The sequence below is a fragment of the Hyposmocoma kahamanoa genome, unplaced genomic scaffold (genome assembly GCF_003589595.1).
Source record: "Hyposmocoma kahamanoa isolate Upper Pololo Valley unplaced genomic scaffold, ASM358959v1 160, whole genome shotgun sequence".
NCBI classification, from domain to species: Eukaryota; Metazoa; Arthropoda; class Insecta; order Lepidoptera; family Cosmopterigidae; genus Hyposmocoma; species Hyposmocoma kahamanoa.
Window position 1 is genome coordinate 4895674 of NW_020653575.1, and position 16180 is coordinate 4911853.

The 16180-nt window shown below is 34.8% G+C and overlaps 2 protein-coding genes across 2 annotated transcripts in view; one reads left to right on the forward strand and one right to left on the reverse strand.

Moving 5' to 3' along the window:
- The window catches only part of LOC113240626 (sex-lethal homolog), a 64480-nt gene extending 58380 nt beyond the window's left edge, over positions 1–6100 (reverse strand). Inside the window, exon 1 of the mRNA XM_026477963.1 lies at positions 6023–6100. Within this exon, the coding sequence (XP_026333748.1) occupies positions 6023–6100 (78 nt within the window). The remainder of the gene's footprint in view (positions 1–6022) is intronic.
- A 4034-nt stretch (positions 6101–10134) lies between these two features.
- Positions 10135–16180, forward strand: part of LOC113225362 — a 33639-nt gene continuing 27593 nt past the window's right edge. The window contains exons 1-2 of the mRNA XM_026457646.1: positions 10135–10370; positions 14261–14418. Of these exons, the coding sequence (XP_026313431.1) occupies positions 14276–14418 (143 nt within the window). The 5' untranslated portion in view covers positions 10135–10370; positions 14261–14275. The remainder of the gene's footprint in view (positions 10371–14260; positions 14419–16180) is intronic.

Consider the following 16180-nt stretch of genomic DNA (forward strand, 5'->3'; position numbering starts at 1 on the left):
GCAAATTTTAACAAGCTTGGATACTGCTTTGCGTTTAGCTGACCATAACTTGTAAGGATCTGCCGTTCAATCTAAGCGAACAGTTTTCAAATAAAAAACAAACACATGAGCAGTATAACTTTTCTCCACATCCTCATCATCTGTATAGCGACTTCTTCAAAACAGGCCCAGAAACTATCATATATTGATTCTAACATTTTGTCATTTTTCAACAAAAACACCCTACCCCCGTTACCTGCGCACGCAAGTAACGAGGTTACGGTGTTATTGCAGCGCAATGAGACAGGTCGTGCATGAAACGCTGCAGAAGTCACGCCGAACATTCGGCAGCCAAATATTCGGCGCTTCGGCCGAGAGCGTGGCCGAATATTCGGTATTCGGCAAAATCACTATTTGTGGCATTTCTACTAAGTATCTCAAAGCAGAGTAAGAAATAACGAGCCCTATTGTATTGTGAAACGCCACGTGCCATTACAATGCGGCGTACTTTTTTTAGGCGAAGTGCAATCCAGCCGAAAATGAGGTAGCCCTATTAGAAAACAGCACAGTTTTGCAAAGCGGCTAGCCTTAATGTAATACGGCGCTTTATACATTACGGCCGCGACATATATATATATTGTACGTGTTCTTTTTCAAGATAACAACGGTTCCGCTGTTCTGCAACATCAAAATTCAAAATGTAATACGAAATACACCGGCTAAATCCAAAAAAGAACGGCCAATAAGTAAAAAGAAGAAATTGCACTCTTCCGTTACTATAATCTTGGTGTGACGTAAATGGTAGACATCAACTGTTCCCTGCAGAGGCGATGGTGAAAAAGTGACTCGCTTTCTTTGGTCAAAGCTAGCGAGGGTGCGACGCGGCTACAGGCTGGCATACTTCCAATGTAAATGGAAGTTGCCTCAGACGTTTGTTGCTGAAGTCATTAATAATGGATTTCGGGGCGTCATTCGCGAGTTTTTCCAATCACTGTGTAGTTTGATAGATTAGGCAGTTCATTTGTTTAATGGAAATAAGAACGTAGGAATTAGGAACAGGTGTGCTACGATATTAAAAATGCGAGACTATTTAGTTTTGTTTAAGAAATTTATGGATGCAATTAAATTTGCAGTGCGACAAGGCAGAGATTCTATCTGTGCAATTTTATCTTAATGTATCTATAGTTTATAATGTTTATATCAATAGCCAAATAGAATATAAAATAAAAACTCACTGTAAATAAGCAATCACAAGTGCTGAAAAAGAATATAAGCACCTCACAATTATTCTTTGAAGAAGATAATAAAATTCAAAGGACAAAAGAAAAAAGCAGTGCTCATCACTGAAACAAATAACAAAAACTGGAGGAAATTGATCCGAGCCCACTTGATTTAAAAAAAAATCTATTTGGCCACTTTTCATATAATTACGTAGTTCAATTCACGCAGAAATTCAATAATGTCAATATAAATGTAATAGTACTCGATGTGCGAAGTGGACTTTTATCTTTTTTTAGATTTTATTGGGTGGCTGAATAAATTTAATTAATAGTTATCAGTCCTAGATTTGATTTTTTGGCTAAACTGAAAATTTCTCAAGAAAATTTTACATCCTTGAAATCTTTAAACGCGATTTAACAATGATGTGGCCATCACTTATTTTTTCCGACACTCGACTGCCCATAAATGTTTTATTAACACTTAAAAATTGACTGACTTTTTTTATTTAAAAAAAAACTTCAAATTGTCTGTAGTCTAAATTGAGCCGTTAAAACGGCTATTGGGCTAGAGTTCGTTGAAAACCAGCGTCACAGCCTATTCTGGGCTGTGGTTATAGCTGAATAAGATCCTTTTGCATACGCTACAGCTACACACATAACAGTTGAGAATCAAGTTATATAGTAAAAAAGTATTGCTTAAATACCCTGTTTTTGTGTTATTTCATCTGTAATGTGGTGCAATAAAAGGTTTCTATTTTTCATGTCATTCTCATATTTATAGAAAAAAATTACATAATTTTTGTGTCTTTAGTAAAGCCAGAAACAAAACTTCAAATAGTACTCCATAATTATATTTTCAAAAATACTGATGAAACCAAATTATTTAATTATGCATGAAAAAGCAAATAATAAAAAAGGATTATCAAAACAAGTTTTCATGAATATTTTCAAAATGAATTCATAAAAATGGGTGTGCAAGGGGGAGATCGACTATTATCCTTATAGACTCCCCAACAGTCAACCTCACCTGCTCGTGGTGCATCCTGCTAGTCAACGAACGAGGCTCTGGTATAACCATTTCGTAAACTCGGGACCTATAAAATAGCTTAAACGGTAATGGGCAACAGCATTATCACAGAAGTCTAAGTTTCGAACTGCGGTCAGCAACACGCCTGCCCAGCGCGGTGACTAGGGTATTACCCCTAAATGAGCAGCACTACAACATCAGAATGACCCCCAGTTCCGGCTAGCCTCGCTCTTCCTGGTCATCGCGGTGGCGGCCATGGTAACGGCGGGGTGGGGGTTGCTAAGAACTCAACCAAAAACCTAACCTAAGGTCGCAACCAACTGAATCTGGCTACGTATAATGGACGCACGCTGTGGCTGGACGAGCATATCGCGGAACTCGAAGTAGAACTAAGTCGCATCAAATGGGACATTGTAGGATTATCTAAAGTCCGAAGACAGGGCGAGGTCACGATAACTCTAGAGTCAGGTCACTTGCTCTACTTCAGAGAGGGTGACCAACTTTCTTTGGGTGGTGTCGGTTTTGTCGTCAATAAGTCACTTGTTGACAATGTTGTGGAGATCGGAAACGTGTCGGCGGGAGTGGCGTACCTTGAAGGTTGTACAAGTATGTGCTCCAACGTCCGCGCACTCTGACGAAGAGGTCGAAACTATGTACGAAGACATAGCCAAGGTTGTGTCTCGTAACAAAACACATTTCAGCTTGGTAATGGGTGACGTTAACGCGAAAGTGGGAGTATGCGGATGCGACGAATCGAGAGTAGGTCCGTATGGTTATGGATATAGAAATACTAGGGGGCAAATGCTCGTCAACTTTGTCGAAGGGCAGGGGCACTTCATGATGAATTCCTTCTTCAAAAAGAAACCCCAAAGAAAGTGGACGTGGCGGAGCCCTGATAGAATGACGAAAAATGAGATCGACTTCATCTTAACTGACAAGCGATATATGTATATTCAGAGATGTCTGTGATCAATAATCTGAAATCACACCTGAAGATATCTGAAGGATTTATTGGACTGATTACTATCGTAATATCTGCTGCAATTGGGATTCATCAAAATAGTCATATTACTATTTTTTTCACACTTTTTTATGATATGATAAGTCTAATGACCTCCATCTCACCTGTTGGAAAGTGACGTCATCGTCAACGGACCTCATGGTCAACGACGGAACATGCAAGCCTATATAATACTTATTCAATCTTGCCCTGAAAAGGCCCAATTTCTAACGTTCAGGGAATAAAGTCTGTAGGCAAGGAATACCACTTTATCGTTCATTGTTGTCATTCAGTGTTGGTAAAAAAGTTGATTGACTCATGTAGGTATGGCATATTGACTGTATCCATCTAGTATGCAACCAGAAATAGAGACGAAATGTCATTTAATTTGTTGAAAATTATTCTGCCAAATCATTACGGTGACAAATGCGCTCCGATTGGCCAGCCCGAATTCGATAACAATTGACGGGTGTCGTCAATTGTTTCACTTCAACAAACAGTTTAACTGTAGCTTTGCTATAATGGACGATTATTGAAAAATTACATATTTAATATTTAATTACCAATGAAATGTAATTCAGTTTGTTTTGTAATTAGATGTTTTGCTGTTTTTCCCACACCACCGAATGGAACAGCTTTCCATTATTAGAGATATTATCTTTATTACAATAAATATAGACACAGGTCATAGATATAGGTCAGTTGTTGGTGCTGTACTATTTCAGCTTACTAATTTGTGATTTCATCGCAAATGAGAGTTAATATTTAAAAGTGATATAAGGCCCATTTGAATGATAAGTTGCCAGGGATGGATGGCCCTAATTTCGTCTCTATTTCTGGTTATATACTCGATGACTGTACGTAACACAAAGTGAAAAATCAAAATCTTCAAGGAGAAGTTGGCCAGGTAGACCCAGCAAATGTGTATTAACTTAGCCCTGGACTACATGAGATTGTATCAACCCACACATATCACATTGCTGGAGCAGGGTTTCCCTACCCTGAGGAGAAGTCATACTTCACCACACTGCTCATATACACTTTTTAGAACACACATGAATAACTAACAGAACCCAGTGGTATGCCATTTTAACTACGATGTTTCCCTTTAGAATTAAAGCACAGGATAAATCGAAAATGTACTGCAAATTATTAAAATAGTGCATTATTAGTGAATATGTATGACATATGATGTAAACCAATGATTTAACTGATTATCAACACATTTGCTAATAGTGGCACTGATGGCAAATGATACACAAAAAAAACAATTCAAGGAAGTTATATAAATATGTTTACAAAAATAAATTAAAAAAAAAGCAGGAAAGCGAAAACATTGTACATTTTTAAAGTAAATTTCTACTAATCATAGATTTTTTAACACAGAATCTAATAAAAAACAAACCAGCCTGAAAGAAACGAGTACACAATTTGGCTTTAGAGTAAAAATGGCAGGTTGAGTTTCTTAATTACTTATTACCTCTTTAAGCAGATGGCTTTATAGCTAATGCTGAATAAATAAATAATATTTAATTAAATTTATTTTATAAAATATCATATACATTTTGTCAATAAATAAATAATACTTGGTTGTATGGCATTACTCTTTAATACCTTCAATGTTAATAAGCAATTGTAAAAGTTTGATGTACAGATGGCAGCAAAGCTAATGTATTCACGGATTTTGTCTGTTGCACTGGGAAGCGATATTCAAACAAAAGTATATAGCTTGATGTGCTGTTGACTGTACATAGCGGTGGCAAACGGACTTTCAAACATATTTTTTAGACTAAGCTGGGAAATCGTTGTTCATTTTGTAGTGTGACAAAAATCAGGCCCTTTGGGTGTTCTTCGTTAAAAAAAATAAAATTCCTGATCATGTTTCACAAAAAACTCAGTAATGAAAACCCCCCTAGAACATCCTGCCATGATACACACTGTTCTCTTAAATAATATGTCTTCTGTCCTTTAACAGTAAAAACAAAATCATATAGGTAATTCAAACAAAACAAACATCTAGTAGAAAGAATCAACAGACTTTTCATTTTGGGTTCAGGTTTGTGTGGTACTACGGGTAAATATATGGGCTTACTTATGGAAGGCAGAGAAAAAGATGGGAAGATGATGGCTGGCCCATTTTAGCAACAACAGGCAAGGGACAAGGGAAACTGGGGAAGTCTCTAGAGGAGGCCTATGTCAAAAGACAACCTGATGATATGGACTGCATTTCATTATAGGAAAATGATGTACACAGATTTATTTATAATGAATTATTAATATCGATTTCTTAGGTTTTCGCGATTGTTACACATAGGAAATGAAACTATTTTTCCGCATTTAAATCAATCAACTGTGACCATGGGACCTGTAAAGGGCCAGAAACTTCAGTTTGTTTGAAAAAACAAATATACACGATTTAAATCCAGAAAAATAGTTTCATTTCCTATGAATTATTAATCTTCAAATTATTTCAGTATTAATTTTAATTTGAAATTTATGTCTATTATTTTTAATATTCATCTAGGTTTAAGATATTTTTATATTTTTTAATGATGAACGTATTTTCTACAAATTAATTATATTGTAACATTTGGATTGTATAAGCAATAAAGGCTATTTTTATTATTATTTTAGACTTTTTATTATTATTATTATGGGTAAAATATACAGGCTTACTCTGGTATTCGATAATAGTAGAGGCAATACCATTCCTAAATACCAAATAAGTGGTGTGGTACTATAGCACAACTTTAGACACTAAATGTATTACAAAAATAGAAATGAAGATTTACTCACATTCTCCATAGAATTAAAACTCCTGTCCCAACTACTGACAGGAGTTCCAAAGAGATACCCAGGGTACCGTTCGTTCATTTAGCACACCTTTAATATGCTTCCTTAGATGTACCTTCACTCAATCTTGCACTTAAAATATTGAGCAATACACTTTATTACTTCATTTTACTTTTATTCCATCAGTACCTGAAAATAATAAAAATTATCAATTATGACAATGACATGTTTTAAAATATTATTTACATAGGTGAACAAAAATAAACTAGAGTCGAAAGGAGAATGAAAACTTCTAGCAGGGAATCAAGGCAGCCATGGTTGCTATTTTAGGGTCATTGCTCTCTAATTCTTCTGAATTTCAGGTCACTGATCCCAAAAAGGTCGTGTTCGTTAAAGGTTATTAAGGTTTTATGAAAAATTTCGTCTGCACAGTTTACGAACAAACATGTGGACGTAATACTTGTGAAAATTATTAAAATTCAGTTTTGTTGTAAACAGATTGAAAAAAAATTAAAATTAGTTAGAAAATAACAATATTTTGAGATGATATTGTTAAAACCATGAATGAACATAGTAAACAAAACTGATCTTTTCATCAAAAAATCTTTGGAACTTGGACCTGTAGCATCGGATCATATATCTTGCACTTGTTCTACAATGAAAACTAATAAATTACCATCGCAATAAATATAATATTGAATATTTACGCCACTTTTATTTCGAAAAATATTTTTTCTACTTTATTGTTTACACGCATGTGAAAAAATCATCTAACCAGAATGTTTTATACTTACACTATATTTCTTATAATAAGTTAAGAATCCTAAATTATTTTTAAAGCTTTTACAATTTTTCACTTTTATTCAGTAAAATATGACAAACGCTCCTTCTCCCGACAGTAAGGAGTCACAGATAACGAAAATAATGTTGCCGCTACATAAACATGCAAACGAAAAAAAAACCGAAAATATCAGCCATAGAGATGAGATTAACTAGATATTCTATTAATCATATAATGTCTGTCCAGAGCTTAGAAGATGGAAAAAAAATAAAAGAAAGGAGCTGCCCTAGCTACAGAATCAACGTGCTTATTAACCAAAATTTGAAAGTTACAAATGGCGGATTTCTTTAGTGTTGTACCATAATCTATCGATAAGTCATTATGGACATGCAAATGTATGGCTTGAATGTTGAAACTGTTTTTTTTTTGTTTCTTTAGTTTACTGTAAGCAAAGTATGCCTAAAGAAACACAAGTCTAATAATTTAATCTCGAGTAGTATCATATTAGTAAGCCGAACGATGGCAAGGCAAGGCAAATAGGCTGTCTATACGTTGGTATTGGCCTTTACCCGTCAACGTTGGACTAACATGTCATTGTAATGCAGGCTTTAAGAAAATAGTCGTTTTTAAGTTACAGTTGTCATTGGGAAAAATCAGAAACGAGTGGATAATTTTGTTTTCAGCCACTGAGAATAATTAGAAAATAAGTCTTGTTTAACCTAAATTGAATATAAAATTATTTACCAATAAACCTAATGATGGAATAGCATTGTCATGTAATCTAGTTACATTCAAAGTTCTGTTAAAATTTGACTCTTCAAAATGAAGCAAACAAATGAAGATGGTCTTTGATCCAACGTTTATATTCGGCAGTCCTATGATTTCCAACCATTTTTTCTTCCTTTTTTCATTTGTAGGAAAACTTGAAATAATAATAATAAAACAATAAAAACCTCGTAGTGAATTGTTTTAATAACAGAATATCGATAATATGTATGCTTACAAGATCAACACTATTTCAAAATAATCGCTAACAACGATCATTAAAATATACAAACAAACAGGCAATCTAAAGTAGGTAACAAAAGCAAAATTTGACAAGATTTATAAATAAACTACTTAAATAAGTCTAATTACATGAAATATTTGGGCTATTGTGTGATTTATAGACAAAAAAATAACACATGCCTGTGCAACGTAACATTCGATTGATTTGCACTTTTTCTAAAGCCACATCCATTAATGCTGCAGCGTCGCAGTTTTATTAATACCTAATTATTTTCACTGTCAGTATTTTGTCCAATTTCATTATAATACACTTCCCTTTGACAACGGTATCATGTACCACATGTACTGCGAAATGGACACAGTTGGCATTTAAGTTGACGTTACGTATTTTCGATTCCCGTATTTGACACAGACCAATGTAATGTTATTTCTTTTGACTTAAGACAGCACGTAATAGTTAAACAAAGACAATAACATGTGTATGTTTTCGATGTCGAAATGCTTCATATACATATAACGTCTGATTTATATATGTCAACGTAACATGTCCTAAGGCCAAGAGGGTCTACTCTCGATCTCCGTCTGACATCCGTCCGAAACAATTACTGTTAAATAAGTATTAATTGACAAAATTGAAAGACAAGTATCAAGTATAAAGCTTCATTCGCATCACGCGTCTTTTCATTTGGTAGTAATTGTTTCGGACGGATGTCGTACGGAGATCGAGAGTAGACCCCCAGAAAATTAAAACGATTTTGTGATTAATTATAAAACTAATTTAACGAAAAAAAAAGGTAACACTTCAAATTCTTTTTACAAAACGTTACATTTTTATTATTTAATATATAATAATATAAGACTTAAATTCGCCATAAAATCTTCCTCTCGGGAAACGTAAGCAAAGATTTTATTATGTTTTCTTCACGAGGGATTTATTACTTTACTTTTTGAACGTCAATTATAAAACGTTGCCGATTTCTAAATGAATGTTTAATTGCTCTCGTTTAATTCCTATGTTTTGAAGAATACTGAAAACCAAATTTCCTGTAAGGATCCTAAAAATCATCATTAATTTTCTTCTTAAAAATCAGCGTTGGCATTGAAAGCTGTTAACATGTTGCCCAACATGTTAACAGGGTCTTAAGAGGTGGCATTCATTGCAATCCTCCTAGCCGTCGTCGGCCGCGTGATGCAGGTTTATGAATGTAGTCGTAGCGTGCAAGCCATCCTGCAATTCTGCAATGCGTCCTACGACTACGAGACTCCATACGTGGGCCATATGCAGGATAGTGTGTGAGCAGTCTCCTGCCTGCGCGGCGGACTATCATTAAGGTAGTGAATAGGCCCTTTTAGTCAAGTCAATTATTTGTTTTTTCATGTTCATTTTTTTTATTCTAAACTTGATGATATCTACATTTATTAACTAACTTAAATAATTTTTCAAAAACATTTACTCGTGGATTCGAATCAACGTTGCCAATGCCAATTGCTTAAAATCCCCAAAAATCAAAGTTAAAATCGCAAAATTTGGGGAGAGCAACGTTGGTACTCCCTACATTATAAATTCATCGTTTACAAATGCAACAAAAGGTTAAGAAATTAAAATATAATCATCTATTACGTTTGCTTTGAATATAAATGACACACAGAATGTAAAATGTAGAACAAATTATAAAATCAGATGACCTTAAATCGTTTATTTATTTTAACGAGATTAAACATTAATTAGTCTTTAAAAAACATAAATCATTTTCTTTGACTATAAAATTAAGTAACGTAGTTATTTGACATAGACAAGATTGCGCATTTTGATGACACTAAAGTTAGAAATAATCAATGAGTAAATAAAGTTTAGAACCTAAATTTAATATTTAAATTTGACGAATGACAAATTGTGGTTTGGAAGTATCAACTGCTCGGCTTTGTTTAGCAAAAGTTACTTTCGTTTTTCTTCACGCATTTAACACGCACCGAGTAATATTTTTTCAATTCAGAACCAAGCGTTCTAATGCTACCGAATAGTTCTATATAACCGGGGGATGTGCGATGTTGAAAAAAATATCGATATCGTCAATTTTAGTGTTTTAATAACTATCAAACTTACGATGCATCAGCAATCGATAGTATAACTTAGTGCAATGGGCTGGTATATAAACAAAGTGATAAAATGTTAAAATTCCCGCATTTTCCCCACATAGGGCCAATCCCCACAAAATCCTCAATCGAGTTGAAATTCCCGCAATTTGCGGAACTCTCTATAAATTGGCAACACTGATTCGGACCTAAACTATCTTCGGCAGTTGGCAGCGCTGATTCCTTCCCTCCCCACTACCTCTTCATTTCGGCCAGCGCCATTTTGATTTTCATTTGCCATCGTCCGGCTTGTGTCATCTCTCTGCTACGTCTTTCCGAAGAGGATAGAATTAAACTTATATTTTCCATACATGGATGATTTCTAAATCTTCGGATGTGATAGTCGCTGCGTTGTGAACTGTTTTTGTGTAAAAATGTTTACGCTGCTGTAATTTAGTGTTTGATGGTGTTTTTTTAGCGTTTCTGTAGGTAAGTCAGTGAAACTATGTCGTGGCGTCATTACGGTGTAAAAAGTGAATTTACTAGATATCGATTTATTTGCTATGTAGTTAATTTAATTACTGCTTAATTAATCGTAATCATGTTAGATATGCCTCAATAGCTACCTGAATAAGCGAGTTCAAGCGTTTGACAGAAATTTTTATGGTTATTTATTTTTCCGAGATTATAATTTCTACATTTTCCGAAGAACTGATTAAGCTACTCATGAACTTGAGTTTAGTAAGGAGATTTGTGTAAGTTGTGATGCATTTTTGTACAGGTTTAATTACGCATTAGGCTCTATGTAATAAAGTACAATTACGCTTCTACGTAGCCTGAATAAGTTCTCGAACAATCTACTGCATAAAATGTTATCGGCATTTGTGTAAAACGGCGATTTTACTGTTCACTAAGGACTGAAAGCACTTTATATTAAAATGTACACATAGTAGTAAGAAGTACCTACAAGACAGCTTTGTGTCCATTGAAAAGCTTTCAAAACTCGAGATCCATGTAATCTACACACACATACCTAAAATTACATTATAGTTGGTTTACAACATTGTACAAAACAACAAGATTATTAAAAAACACCACATTCATGTAACAATACATCACTTCCATTATGGTATGTAGGTATACTATATGCTGTGAAGTTTAGCTTGATAAGAAGGGCAGTTCAGCAAATGATAGAGAACGTAAATTTGTAGCAGTGTCCTACAAATTATATTTTTTAAACATCACAAAACAATAATTATAATACATATATGTATTGCCACAAATTAACACACTGTCATTTAAATCCACACAGCACTGTTGGATTAGATTCACTAAGAAATATTGTTCATGTTTATTTTCACAATGCATTCATGAGGCGGACGTTATTAACGAATTAGGCTGGGGTTCCACCTCTATGTTGAGGACATTCCAATGGTTAAGGTTTGCACATTTATATGGTGAACAGGTATTTAGTGGAATCCACTGATTATAGACTTATTCCCTGAATGCTTAAACTTGAGCCTTTTCAAGGCAAGAGTGAACAGGCATTATTGTGATACCTCCAACGAACACTATGCCAAGTTTATTTAGTGGTCATTTACTGTTAATATTATGCTCCTTGAATTTAGTGACAAAACAAAATAAAAACATGTCCAAAAATTAAGTTGACATAGTGTTCATAAAAGGTATCGATTTAGGCGCGCATGCACCATCATGTTCTATTCGGTCAGATGGAGGATTCTTTTCCGCTTTAATCTGCCATTGGCTTGTTTTATAAAAAAATGTACTGATTTCAGTTATAAGCATTATGATAATGCACAAACACACTTATAGCCCTGCACTAGGGAAACCCTGTATTGCAACTGCCATGGACACACACATAAGCCGACAACCATAAATTACACCCAAACTCCTGAGTGAAATAAATGTAGGCCATACAAATATTTCTCCAGACACGGGAATCAGACATGGGATCTCTGCATGGCAGTCCAGTGTGGTAACTGTTAGGCCAAGGTGGCAGTTAAAACACATTTAAATATATGATAGATCTCAATTGCATTGATTTGTGTCCCATCACTAGAGTTCACAAAGTTTGACCTGTGTAACTCTAACCAAGCTAAATTATATTTTTAATTGATAAATTCAGAGAATAATGTTAATCACCTCATTATGTTTAAAGTCTTAAAATACCACACTCTCAGGGATAGTCCAGTAATATTTTCGAGTCATTAGTGCTTCCTTACAGGGTATGGTTGCTACCCACTATGAAAACTGCACACATTAAAAGAAGTGTGGTCATTATGGATTGCAATAGGCAGAGTATAATTATTTTCCTGGATTTCAAGGAAATAATACATTTAGAAAGTATAATCCCTCGGAAATCTTGGAGTTGTTACATTTTGTTCTACATTTCTGATGAGTAACTAGCAAACACCTTTCTACAGTAGTATAATTAGAAGAAAGCTTTTGTTAAGTATAACAAAAAATATAACTATTTTTTCTGTATTATGTTGTAGAAGTTTAGGTAAATATGTTCCGTCATTGGAAATTTCTAGTGTCAGCTCTGTGTCTTGCCAAGTCTTCTGGTATTTAAGACATGAGGTTGTGTGTTATCTGGGCAGCAGACGTCCACCAATGACTCTTCAAACATAGTGTGACTAAGGCTGCTAACAGATTGACTGCATGTTTGCAGTTAATGCGTGCAGTCGTAATCAACTTCATGCAGCTGAGTCCTCGTCTGCATGAAGTCGGTTTCGACTACGTGCAATTATTAATGCGTGAAATCGTTATGTGAGTCCTCGACTGCGTGAGCGTTGTAAACTGCATGCACTCGTGGTCTCGGCTGCATGACGTTGACGACTTTACGCATTAACTGCAAATGCATTCAATCTGTTAGCGGCCTAACTAGGAGACACTTATTTTGAAGTGTGTACAGTTGTGTTTGTGAGATAACACAACCCTAAAGTAGCTGATCATCTAGTATTTCTATGATTACTTACATTAACATCTTGCATTACAATTTTGTTGTCTTTATTTTACTGATATTTAATTTGATTGAGAGAATAAGCTATCCAGTTTATCAGTTCCTAATTACCAAAGAGTTGATTCTATTGTACAAAAGATTCAGAACAGTCTACTGTTCTCAAAGTTATACTATGTACGGATAGCTACACATCAGACTACAACATTTTTGTTCGAAAATCGCCTCCAGTGCAACGGAACAAGATACGTCAATGTGTAGCCTGATGTGCTGGCGTGTGTACATTTACGGACACACAATTTTAGGGGAACTGATATGAGTATTTTTATTAATCCTTAATGAAATTCACCTTTAAAGCAGTATGAAGTAGAAAATTTTTCCATCACATTTTAAGTTAGGCTCTTGTCGCTTCATTGTTTTTGAAGATTATATAGTAGGGTAGAGATGTGCACCGATCGCAAAATCGTTGCGGCGGCGGCGGCGGCTGCGTCTGATGGTTTTTCGACCGGCGGCGGCGGCGTGATCGGCGTGGCATATATTGTTCAGGTGTCAAAAGAGCACAAACGTTGTCTACCAACTATTGTATAATATTCAACGTTTTCTCCACTTTGTACTATGGAGTTTCACACCTCAAAAGCACCTGCATTTATGCGCCGTCTATCGGGAGGAATAGTCAGTATGTACGTACACAGGAACGTTATTAATTTTAATTGTTGAAGTAATAAATAATTGACAAAGAAGGTGGTAACCTTATTAAAAATGAAATACATTTTCGCCTCGCTGATTTTACGCTGGCGGCGGCGGCGTCTTAAAATCATGTCACATCGGCTACGGCGTCGCAAAATCATCGCACATCGGCTGCAGCGGCGGCACGGTGCACATCTCTAGTAGGGAATCTCAGTTTGACTCAGGTTTTGCACTTGCTATACGTCATACGTTACAGAAGCAACATCTTTCTTCTAAACTTGGATACATATATTAAATATGAGGATATATTTCAGATATCTGTAATTAGCTTTAGAAGTACCAAATAAAACACCACAAAACAAAATATAATTGTATAGACAGCTTTTGTTTTTCTCCGTATCTTTTTTAGCAATGCAATTACCATTACTTACCATGTGATTTTAGAAGTCTGTCGAATATGAAAATTTTTTTAATAGCCTCTGAATGCAGATCTTTATGTATAACTGTAATATTTATTCGATCGTGCAGTTTCCTAAACTGTATAAATAAGATGAAAATAAAATCTCCCCTGCATACCGCACTGACCTGCACGGAAAGGATGATTTTGGTAACAGAAGTAAGGAATTACTGTTCGTAGAATTGTATTAGGAATTTTATAACCTGTGATTACGTTCAAATCGAAATATGGACAGGCTTTTTCTATTCTTTATAGGTACATTGGAGCATCATGAGTGTCATCATACGACTACAAAACCTGCCGTGGTCGGCCAATGCGCTGGACATTAGGAATTTCTTTCGCGGCCTCTCCATTCCAGAGGGGGGTGTACACATCGTAGGAGGAGAACTGGGCGATGCATTCATTGCCTTCAGGTAGCTATACGACACATTCAATTAATATCTGCATCATTTTCCTAGGATACATTCCTTTGAAAATATGTCAGAGATTTCAATTCAATGACTAGACTTTAATTAATTAAGTAGACATAAGAACTTTGGTAATTTTGAATAAATGGCCCACAACACACCCTCTGTTTTGTACCTCAAAATCTAAAAACAATCATCAAAATAGCTTTAAGAACTCTTGAAATTTTAGTGTTTATAGTGAATTACTAATTCATCAAAAATAGTGGTGATTAGACTAAGACGAAATACTCTTTCGGATGTTCTAATACGTGTACATGAAGGTCTGCGAGATTCTATTTGTATTATATGATGTAATGCAAAATACGGATTGACTTGCGCTGAAAAAGAAACTAAAATGTGGCAATAATTTGCTGCAACAGTTTCGTTTACTTAGGAACTTTCTACTGAAAATATAGTTACTTCTTTCCCCAAATCGGTAAGCGTGAATTTACAACCTTATCTCTGGAAACAACGTATGAAAAACTCCAATCAAGACGACGGAATTCTAAACTACTAGCAAGATTTAGAAAAGTATTGAAGAGGATGGATATTTGGTAAGTTTTTTAACACCCCTTTCATTTTCCATTATGATTTAAAAAAATTTAATACTACAATTTGATTTTGAACCTTTGATCGGTCGGTTACGTGCGTGCTGTTAGTAAAAGATAACGATCTATTGAAATGGCGCAGGCTTATTATTGACTTGGTGCCAGCAAATTTTTGCACGCAAGTATGTACTACTTTGAGTTAATTGCTCATCCACAACCAGCTAATACAAATCGACATTTTTCGATATGACTACCGATACTTTTATAAATTACTGTGGAAAAAGAAATCAACGGGACACACATCTTTTATTTATTAAGGTGAAATTTCTTCAACAAAGTTGTACTAGAATCATAGATACTCTTTTACGTCGTTGGTGAATGTGCAGCCTTTTATATCTGCACACATTAGGTTGAATGCAGAGGATTGCAGAAGAGCGCACGCTAAATAAGATATTGCTTAAATAAAATAAAAAAAAACGACGAATTAGTGGCTGTAACTTTGTATAGAAATAGCCGCTAAACGTTGAAAATCGTGTTTTCAAATATGTTTAATGTCAACAAAACTTTTGAACTTCCGGTGCAACGTCGAAACGAAATACAAAAACAATTTTCAAAGTAATGCCATTATTAATATGGCAGATTTTTCTATTTCTTCGTAGGTACTTTAATTGTTGAGCCTTAATTGTGTAAAGTCGCTATTAAATACGTGAACAACGTAAATACTCGTCAAGTTCTTAGGTTTTCACGATTATTACTTATAATTTTCTCTATCTCTAAGCTCTATTTCGCGTCTTTTTTTTTTTTAAAGAAACCAACGTTTCAGATTGCATTTCTGTGACTATGAAACCAGTACAGTACCCGAAACGTTGGTTTGTTTGAAAATAACAAATATACTCCCATTTAGATTCGAAAAATTAGTTTCATTTTCAAAGTAAATGCTCCTTGGATTTGTTGGTGATTACATAGACAAAATAATTATAGCACTAAAATAAAAAGAATATTAAGTACCTATACATATTTGTGGTCTAGTCCGGCTGTTACAGGCGGAACGAAGAAAAAAAAATTGTGGTCTAAATGTCTCATTTTGGTAAAGCGATATCTATCTATGTATTTACTCGGATTTATGGAGGAAATTCGTCTCGCGAGATCGTCTCGAATACCAAAACAAACGTAACTTACAA